Below are 10,526 nucleotides of genomic sequence, written 5' to 3'. Positions count from 1 at the left end.
ATCATGCAAGAGGTTTAAGCGGGTTTGCATCGAAGCGATTCCCATTTCCTGAGGCCAAACCTCGTCTTTTAATGAGTCACGGGAGAGTTTTAGTTTCGGGGCTACGCTGCATTGCGTTGAAAAGGGAATCTCTAATGCAGGGAGTCTCCAACCGTGGCAACTTTAAGCCTAGAGGACTTCAACTCCCAGAATTCCCCACCCCCAGCTGGGAGTTGAAGTCCTCCAGGCTTAAAGTTGCCACGGTTGGAGACCCCCTGCTCTAATCTCTATGGCGATTTTCATTCATCCAAGTCATGTTTGTCCCAAAAGGGCTTTCATCCAAGAAGCTTCTTCAATTGAACAGGGAAGAAGGGAAGGAAGGAATGAACTAACTAACTTTGGGAATCGCTGATGGTTTTGATCCTTTGGATCCGTCTGCAGCCAGATATCCACCAATTCATTTGGAAGATTTTCGATCAGGAGGTCTTCCGCCAGGAAACAGTGGAGGATTCTGTTTTGCTTCATTCTGATGTTTAGCAATAGCAATAGTTAGACTTATATACCGCTTCATAGGGCTTTCAGCCCTCTCTAAGCGGTTTACAGAGTCAGCATATTGCCCCCAACAACAATCCGGGTCCTCATTTTACCCACCTCGGAAGGATGGAAGGCTGAGTCGACCTTGAGCCTGGTGGGATTTGAACAGCCGAACTGCAGAACTGCAGTCAGCTGAAGTAGCCTGCAGTGCTGCATTTAACCACTGTGCCACCTTGGCTCTGATGTTTCTCTGATTAGGTCTCGCCCTGCTAAGCTTTATGCTGCACCTGAGCCCAATCCATCAACGTTTGTCAGAAACAAGGCAAGGCTTGGTTTTAAATCCACATTGGGGGGGGGGTCTGAGAGTGAGGGCAACCTGCTTAGAACTGGGCTGCTAAGAGACATGCGGGGTGTTTTGTACCAGTGAGGAACATAAAGAAATGCCCACAATTTGGCTTGCAGATTGAATTTTCCAGAGGCACCTCTGCTGACAATCCAGTAACTGAGATCAAGTATCCTGCAAGGCCAAATCACAGCTGGATTTTTGATTAAAATGAGAGCTCACTGATGCTGTTACCTAGTTGGATAATTAAACGTCTGCAAGAAAGCAAACTTCAGAGAGCACCAAGGCCCCTCAGAGAAGAGAGAAACAATTTCACATCATAATTGCACTTGGAAAGGGCTTTTAAAAGTTTGTCTGCTTCCTTAATCTTAATCACTGTATTTATTTTAAATAAAGCCTTTAAAACAATGATTTAAAACGTGTGTGTGTGTGTGTTTATTTGTGTTGATAAATAAATAAAGGGAGACTAGTATAGATCTATTTCAAGCTATTTAGCTCTCATCAGCTAGCCGTACCCTTACTGGGATTCAAACCTGTGCTGTATTGCATATTAGGCAAACGTCTTAGCCATTATATATATATATATATTTAAAGTCACAACCCCTGGTAAGCCCAACTATGGGAGGAAGGTCACTACTTCCATTCTCTGTCACTCAGCTCGTCACAAGAGACCATCCTTCCTCCCATAATTGGGCTTACCAGGGGTTGTGACTTTAAATATATACCTTTCACCCTGGCCTCGCTGATAAGGAGTCGAGCTCTGTAGCTCAGTGGTTAATACATCTGCCTAAGAGGCAATACAGCATAGGCTCGATTCTCAGTAAGGGTATGGCTAGCTGATGAGAGCTAAATAGCTTGAAATAGATCTATACTAGTCTCCCTTTATTTATTTATCAGCACAAATATAACAAATATATATATATAATGTTAATGTTTGTTTCATTAACTGCAGTGGATTTTCCAAATTGAAACACCGGTTTCACTATATTACAGTATTACTAAATAAGCGAAACAGACATAAAAGCTGCTTTGTGACGTATTTCATATATGAACTGTACACCTGAGAAAGACCAATGTTCGTAATATTATCTGTCTAATCAAACAGGATATGGATTTTCAATTCACAGCTCCACACCCTGAATGCTGAATCATAAGAGGTCAGAAGGGCACACATAAACCTATATCTATGCACACAGGCGATCTTTTAAACAGTCCACCCTCAGGAGTTTCCGCAGCATGGCTCGCCCCAAAAGGAACAGAGCTGTGATCATTGTCAATTATCAGTTCTTTCAAGCCAAAGAAGAACTTAACCGAAGAGAGGGGGCCAAAAAGGAAGCAGACAAGCTTTTTAAAGCCCTTTCCAAGTGCAATTATGATGTGAAATTGTTCATGGATTTGACAGCCGAAGAAATAGAAGAGGTGTATGAGAAAGGTACGTTTGGGTTGAAGGCAACTGAGACGCTCAAAAAGGTACACCTGAAAATCCCTCCATGGAAGCGTTGCAAAGCCTGGGGGAGCCTCCAAAATTTTGTTCTACTGTTTATCAGAAAGGTCTGAGTTGCAGGGAAGAGAAGGATGGGGAGGATTTAAGACTAAATGGACAGCGGGATTATATAGTTAGGTTGTACATAATTCAGCTGATTATGATAAAGATATAAAAATATATGATTTTTTGTCATCTTTCCTGGGTCTTTGCTGATGAATGATGATGATGATCGAGGGGTAAGTTTATAGAAAAAGGGCTGAGGTATGGAAGGAAGTTGTATTTTTTTAAAAAAAGTTTTTTTGTTTTAATTAAACAAAAAACAGACAAAAAAGAATCATCCTTCATTACATCTTGTAGAAAGCGTGTTGATTGGTTACAAATATATTTCATGCGTTTCTTCCACAATCATTACTTATACTTCATTCATATTGAATTGTACATTTTAAATCAAAAATCTTTATGTATTTTACTTTCAATGTACCACAATTCTCATTTAACTACAATCATTTAAACGTGCTTTTATCTGAAATCATTTGTATTTAAAGACACAACCTGGTATGGTTGCATTTTAAGAGACAGTGATAAGTTGCTAACGGGATGAAGGGGAAAGTTTCTTTTTCTTTGAGGAGTGATATTTTCCCCCACTTTTTCATATGTACCTTTATGTACTGTATGTACTTATGTATACAATGGTTTTTTGTATTACCTTTATCTGTTTAAATATCTATGGGGATTCTCAGTCATCCAGGTCATGGTTGTCCCAAAAGTGCTTTTTCAAGAGGCAATCCGATTTTTTTTCCCCTTGAAGACGTTTTGCTTTTCATCCAAGAACTTTCAGTCAGAACGGAAGAAAATTCTTGGATGAGAAGTGAAACATCTTCAAGGAAAAACTAAGAAAGTCTGGTTGCCTCTTGAAAAAGTACTTTTGGGACTTGATCTGTTTAATATAATCCTTGACAACATTTTTTTTATAAACATATTTTTATTTCCATTTTCATAACATACAATCACATGTATACTATACATAGCCAGTATCATATAGTATTAAATAATGATTACATCAGTTCCTCTTGTTCTCAACGCCCCAAAAAGATTAACACCCATTATTAAATCTTCTACTCTCCATACACCTCTTTCTTTTCTCTTACTTCCTATCTTTCCTCCATCTTCCTTTCCTACTCTACTTCCCCTTCCTTTCTCCTTCTCCTCTCTCTACATTCCACTTCTCCTTATCCTCATCTTCCCCCTTACCCTCTCTCCTATCCCTCTCTTCCCACCTTTCTTCTCCCTTCTGCTTCCCACTCTTCCTCTCATTGGTGTATTTCCGCTTCCATACTACTCTACTTCCCCTTCCTTTCTCCTTCTACTCTCTCCCCTTACCACTCCTCCTTATACACCTCATCTTCCCCCTTCACCCTCTCTCCTATCCCTCTCTTCCTATCTTCTTCTCTCCTCTACTTCCGACTCTTCTACATCCTGTCTTCCCTCCATCATTTTCTACTCTACTTCCTCTTCCTTTTTCCTTCTCCTCTCTCCCCTTACCACTCCTCCTTATACACCTCATCTTCCCCCTTAATATAATCCTTGACAACATTATAAGGAAAAAAGAGAGAGAGAAATGTCTGATGTGCAGGGGCATTCAGAAAGTTGGAGGACTGGATTTTATAGTTTTGCCCACTCTTTGGATTGCTTTGATCCACTTTATAGATGCCCCTGACTCTAGAGAGTGAGCCTAAGACCTGGATGGGCATCTAGAAGCTGTAACATTTAGCCAAACATGAAGAAAGTATTCTTCTCAGTGAGACATAGTTAGAAGAGGGATGTGGAAGATACCCATTGTTGCTGAGGGGTTAGGGATACCAGATAGCTGCAGTTTCACTACAGATCCCTGGAGGTCCCTTTCCATCACTAAAATAAGAGATGACTTGATGCAGAGCATGGAATAATAGGGTTGGAAGAGACCTTGGAGAGCTGAATGCAACAACATTTCATTTTAATGTATGCTGATTCATATACATTTAAAGTGACAATAAAGACCCAAACATGAAGCCGACCTGCTGGAAGTGTAAACCTTAACCTTACATCAGGGGTCTCCTACCTTGGCAACTTAGCAAAGCTGGCTGGGGAATTCTGGGAATCTGCCACACTTATTGAAGGCACCTGCCTTAGACAATGCTCCCCCCCAATGTACTTTTGGTGCTCACTAGGAGTGTGCTTCTAGGTGTCTTTTTGTATATTTCATTGAGAGGCAAGCTCTGCTACCCTTTTCTTAAATTGTGTCTTTGCAGAAAGCCGGGCACTACATGGGAAATATTTTGTGAGCATCCTCTCAAGCCACGGAGAAGAAGGCAGCATAATGGATAGCCGAGGACAAGCATTAAAGCTAACTCGCATTTATAAGATCTTATCTCCTGAAAGGTGTCCACATTTGGCAGCAACGTCTAAAATCTTCTTCATACAGGTAGGAGCTGTGGGGTTCACAGAAACAGTGAAGAATGGGAAATTCATTCATTCTTTTTTTTTAATCCTATAGGACAGGGGTCTTGGCAAAACACAGCCTTGCAATGATTTCAAGACCACTGCAAAATCTTAGAACGTAGTCTTCCTTTACACATCTCTCTTGATTACATGTATTTGAGATTAATAGGGAAATAACCTCAATGAGATTAATAGAGATTGGAAAACTTTGATTTCGTGACTCCAGACTCCAGTCATTTTCAGATCCAAAGGTAGTACTTTCGAAGTTATGCAACCAAAAGCTGGCAACCGTCTCTACATGCACATGAGTTCTGAGTTTGCGAACAGGGTTTGCCCTCCGCAATATGTACAGTAACTGTAGAAACCCCCTTGAAAAAACGAATGACTCATTCCGGAAATAATGTTTTTGATGCCACGTCTAGCATACGTGCATGACTCTGATGTCAAAAGATAAAGCGAAGGTATTTCTAATTCTCCTTACACAGCAACTAATGTCTACGTTAGCTTTAATGTAATTTCCTGGATACCTTTACAGCAGGCGTAAAGTTCAAACTTCGATTCAGTTATACTGTTTATTTTTTCCAAAGGCAAATACGAGTTGTGGGAATCTATGCAAGAGAAGACAGGGTGAAATCCATTTTTGTTGCCTGGGCAAGCCCCTAATGCCCCAGTCCTCCAGTTAATGCTATTTTGTTTGTTTATTTATTTGTTTGTTTGTTTATTTAAAAAGCATGGAAGTTTCATGCAAACTGTTATCCTCATTCCTTCAGTTTAGCCCATTCAGATGAAAATGGCAAAGGTGTCACCTCTCACTCATGGTCTAGATAGAATAAGTCATAAGAAAATTTGAAGTGACTCTCCAGGGTGTGTGGATCCAGCAAACAAAGGGCTGTGCACAAAGGCTATTTAGCAGCTGTTGCCTTCCATGTGTTTTTCAGGCATGCCGCGGAGAGAGATTTGATGATGGCATCCAAGTAGAAACAGATAGCAGTGCACCAGAGGAAGACTATTTCTCACATTACCTGTCTATTCCCGAAAATACTGCTGTCATGTTTTCTTGCAGCCCAGGTATGTCAATCTAACCACCTAAACCTAGGCTAGGTCAGGTTTGCAGCAAAGATAATCAGATACCTCAAAATAAATGCACAGGATTGGGGAGAATTACCCATTTGGGAGTTTGAAAAATAAACAAATTAAAAAAAACAATCAGCCAGAGAACAGCTGGTTTGTGAGTCTTAGTAAGGGCACTCGGCCAAGAGAAACGTAATTACAGATGGTTGCTAGTCCATCACAACTTATAATCTAATGTAACCATGGGGTCTTATCATTCAATGATAATCAGGGAGGGCAGGAATCAGCAAAAATGCATGCAATAGCTTGAACAGATACTTATGAAGAGGTGAACAATAAAAATCTGGAATTTCAGAAGCAACCAGTTCCTTTCCAGATTTTTCCCATCATTCCCTGTGTAGGGCTGATTTTGTTGTCACGATGAAAGGACAAAGGACGAATCAATTAGGATGATATGCTAAGAACAATTCAATTGTTCTTTACAGAGAAGAGTTGTATCTTTGGAAGCTGCCAATCTCTTCTCTGATTTTTCAGGCTTCTGGACAATCGTTGCAATCCTTCCATTGCAAATAGAACAACACTTAGGATCTAGAGCCGTTTTATGATTTCACCCAGCCACTGTTAAAGGGATGCAAAGCTTGTCCGTGCCTTTATTACTTTGGCTTAACGACTTTGGATGGCTCTTTCAGCATGATATAAATGCAATAGGACTCTAACTCTGGCCAAAGAGAAAGTCCCTATTTGCACAACAACTAGTTTATGTAATGTGCACTTTATCATTTCCTGGCTCTTGAGATATGGCACATACTGGCAAGAGATGCGTGTCCAGATTTTACTAGACTTCTCTAACATGTTTGCTTAGTGTAGAAAAGTCCCGTTGGACTTTTGACATCTCCTTATCTTTCTTTCTCTTTCTCAATTGCTCAGGCTATGTTTCCTTCAGCAATCAGTTGGAATCGATGTTTCTCAGAGCATTACTGGACGTGCTAGAAGGAGAGAAAAGAAAACTGAAAGTCACCACACTCATGACTTGGATTAACTGGAAGGTTGCTTTTTTTTGTGAAGCAAAAGGAAGGAAATATAAGGGCAAAAAAGAGATGCCCTGCTTTGTCACAAACATGGTGGAGGAGGTTTACCCTTTTAAAGAAGACAGGGAATACTTGGATTAACCAGATCACTCCAAACCTACAAATACAACTCAGTCGTCGGTTCATAATGCAGTTTGATTTTTCGGTTCCACCACAAATCCGCGAAGCCCTTATCCGCGGAGACATAAGCGCGAAAACTAATTCGCGCCGTTCTAAAACGCGACCCTACCGCGATGACATAATCACGGAGGGCAAATTCACGCATTCCCAAGCATTCAGTACCCTAAACCTAACCCTAAACCTAACCCTAAACCTAACCCTAAAACAAACCCCTAAACCTAATCCTAACGCTTACCTTAATTGAAGTCAGCTTTCTGCCGCGGCACCTTTTAAAAGCGCCCTTCTGTTGCCGCGCTGTTGTCGCGGCAGTGATGACGCACTGTGATGATGTCGCAGCTTTATCACCGCAATTTTATCACCGCAATTTTGACGAGCGCGGTTTTGTCGTGCCACGGATTTTTCACTTGCTGCATTTTGATCCAGCCAATTATAATTCATTCAAGCAGTCAGTTACAGAACCCCTTAATGTATTGTCTGAACGTGTCCATACATACCACGCTAGGAGAGAAACAGGATGGGGATACTTAAAAAAAGAAATGGTTTAAGGAATGCTCACCCTTACAGGAAATAAAAATATGAGTCATAATAGTGGCATGGATATTATACAACCCTTTGCCTTTGAAGGAGAAAAGTGGAGTGGTGGTGGTGGTGTTTGTGTGTAAGCAACTGCTTAAAGACTATGGCTTTTTTGCCAGTCTCTGTGACAATGCTAAGAAAAGGTGTGTTGGTTGAAGTTGTCAACAGATGCTTTGTGTTCTCCCATGCATTCCACCCTCCCTTTGGAGCCAATGCTTTGAGCAATACTTGTTTGCAGCAAATGGAACAGAATGTGTCCATGTTGCCCACTGTTTGACTGAAGAGTGACATGCAAATTCTTGAAATAAATTAAGTAAAACAGTAAATTGTGAAGATCGAGAAGGGAGCTGCATAGCATGTCAACGGGTCTCTCTCTGAAGGTACAGGTAGTGTCAGGTTACATTTAATAACTAACTACTCAAGAAGTTACAACGAACTTTAAGAAAGCTACTTATGACCCGTCCTCTAAGTTATGACTGATGCCCCTCCGTGGTCACATGATCACATTTCTGACGAGTTGTGGCATTCCAGTTATGAGTGTGATTTACAACATTTTTATGGGTTTCAGCAAAAAAAAAACCCTGCTATTTAGGAGAATGGAACACAATTCACTTTATGACTGTGGCGACTCATTTTATAACCATTGTAAAAATGAACATGAATTTGAGTCCAGTCTTGACTCATGACAATGATTGACAAACAAAATTCTAGGCTTCACTGTGGTCCTGAGTTGAGCACTACCTGCATGGGTGGATTGCTACATAGGCCTTGAAATTCAAGGTTCCTTTTCGGGCCATAATGTACATTTGGAAGATGGAGAGATGGGGTTGTACAGCTGCTTAATGTACCTTCTATGGATGCTGCCTTAGAGTTGCTTTGCAACTGGGAAGCCTTAGAAACCAAATGAATGGTTGGAATGTTTTGTTTTCTTTAAAAAAGATTGGCACTGTCATTAAACACAATCCTAAAGAATCAGGGGTATAAGAAAAACAAAGTTAAATGCTAATATAGTCATATGGCATGAATGGCATCAGGAAATAATATTTTCCCTTTATTTTGTTATTTGCTCTTAGTAAGTCAGGCAACAAAAGAAAATAGGTTTACAATAACAAAACCTATGCTAAATCCTTTTCCTTCACTGCATTTAAATCCATGTCTAGCTTCACCTCTGTTCATCTTCATCATGTGGAACCTGTTTCTCTTCTTCCATAAGCCAGGCCTGCATGACTTTCATATTAAAAGGGAATGCCCCAAAAAGTTAAGATCCCTTTTGACAGACAGGTGCCAAAAGTAGGACTGAGGGTGTGGATTTTTCACTAGAAGCATTACATTTATCAAATTGGGGTACCTTCCCTGTTGTGGCTCAGCAGGAGCCGTTGGCCACCAGGTGGCGGCAGAGCATTGGATCAGAGGGAGTGTTCAGGGAAACACTTGGGAGTTGTTGCAGGATGCATCCCGTCGAAGGGTTATTCGATGGAAGGCACAACTGAGTACTTACAGGAAATGATTGCGAGCAGCTGTTGCTCATTGGGATCCTCTCCTGAGTATAAAGAGACTGCTGGTGACACGCCCTGGTGGCAGAAGTCAACGTTCCATTCCCGTTCTAGTGATTGTTTTTGTTCATGTTCACAAACTGAGAGAAGCCAACTTGGATAAGTGGGTTGAGATAAGAGAAGCCAGGTTTGCATTTTGGTGTGAGTTATAGGACTTTCTGCCAGAGCTAATTATCTTTGTTTATTTGGGCTTGCAGCCAACAAGAGCTTGGACTGATTAAAAGAAACCTTTTTAGTTACGTGGCTTTTGGCTTTCATTCCTGGACGGAGAAGGGGGGTCAGAACACTTCCCTATGCCTTCGCGTCCCATGACTCTTCCATGACCAGAAGATGGGGAGGCTAGGCATTGCCCTCTTCTCCATTTCAGCCTGATAGGAGGAGTTTTCCACTGACAAAGGAAGAAGATGATCACACAGTCAAAACATGGAATTCAATGGGAAGATTATGCTTCGGAGAAAAGGTAACAGTTAACAGTCCTGGAATAGTCCAAAATTCAAGTCTCTGAATAGCCAGGCAGCCTCTTATAAGAGTTTGAGCTGGCTTTCTTTCAAAGAACCCTGTTCTGAATATATAAGGTTGAATAGGAAGAGAGAGGTAATCTTTTTTACCTACAAGATTGAAAAGGGGGAAAGGAAGTTGTTGAATGCCACCCTGAGCGTCTTGCTAGGATAGGGTTACTGTAATATATACATTGCTTACTTCTACTGGCGTCTACATTGTACTCTTACACCCTGGATTTTAGCATGGGTGGCTCAATGAATACAACACCACTCACCTTGAGTGCCCTCTGAGTAGGAAGCGCTACATCGAATCAATAGCAACAAGAGACAGTGTGGAGCCTCTTACAAGCAGACCCAGCAGAAATGATGACACTGTCTTTTGACCACAAAAGGAATGGTGGTGTAGCCATTTATTATTTGTTCACTAAGATTACAAAGATTAAAAAATAAATCTGAACATTTAAGGTATTTTTTTTTAAGCTGGCCAATTCCAAAACACACACATACTTCTGCTTTCAAACAGGGAAGAGAGCTGATTTTGACATTTGGAAGAGAAAAATCCAGCAATGAAACTCAACTGAACTGATAAAAAAAAAAATTACAACTTGAACACAAAAGAATATAACGAAGCTTTTACCTGTTTAAACTTGAACCTCATGCCTAAAATCAAAATGCCACAAAATTTATTAGGTTCCAACAATTCCTTCATAACTAAGAAAGTGACAAAAACTTTTCACGTCATGCACAACGACAGAAACCATCTACCCGTGATACAACTTCGATCCAAAGTTTCTATTG

At 40.7% G+C, this 10,526-nt stretch overlaps 1 protein-coding gene across 1 annotated transcript; it reads left to right on the top strand.

Moving 5' to 3' along the window:
* Positions 1-2,092: 2,092 nt before the first annotated feature.
* Positions 2,093-7,318, top strand: LOC116517059 (caspase-7-like). The gene is made up of 4 exons (XM_032229828.1): positions 2,093-2,288; positions 4,631-4,803; positions 5,759-5,888; positions 6,819-7,318. The coding sequence occupies exons 1-4, from the start codon at positions 2,093-2,095 to the stop codon at positions 7,058-7,060; spliced, it is 741 nt and encodes a 246-aa protein (XP_032085719.1). The 3' UTR covers positions 7,061-7,318.
* Positions 7,319-10,526: the final 3,208 nt, after the last annotated feature.

Source organism: Thamnophis elegans, chromosome 13 (assembly GCF_009769535.1).
Source record: "Thamnophis elegans isolate rThaEle1 chromosome 13, rThaEle1.pri, whole genome shotgun sequence".
NCBI classification, from domain to species: domain Eukaryota; kingdom Metazoa; phylum Chordata; class Lepidosauria; order Squamata; family Colubridae; genus Thamnophis; species Thamnophis elegans.
The sequence above is the reverse complement of the archived record's forward strand: the minus strand, read 5'-3'. Positions and strand labels throughout refer to the sequence as shown.

Coding starts and splice junctions, on each gene's coding strand:
- LOC116517059 (XM_032229828.1), top strand. CDS start 2,093: ATGGCTCGCCCCAAAAGGAACAGAGCTGTGATCATTGTCAATTATCAG. Junction 2,289..4,630: donor AGAAGAGGTGTATGAGAAAG/GTACGTTTGGGT, acceptor GTGTCTTTGCAG/AAAGCCGGGCACTACATGGG. Junction 4,804..5,758: donor CTAAAATCTTCTTCATACAG/GTAGGAGCTGTG, acceptor TGTGTTTTTCAG/GCATGCCGCGGAGAGAGATT.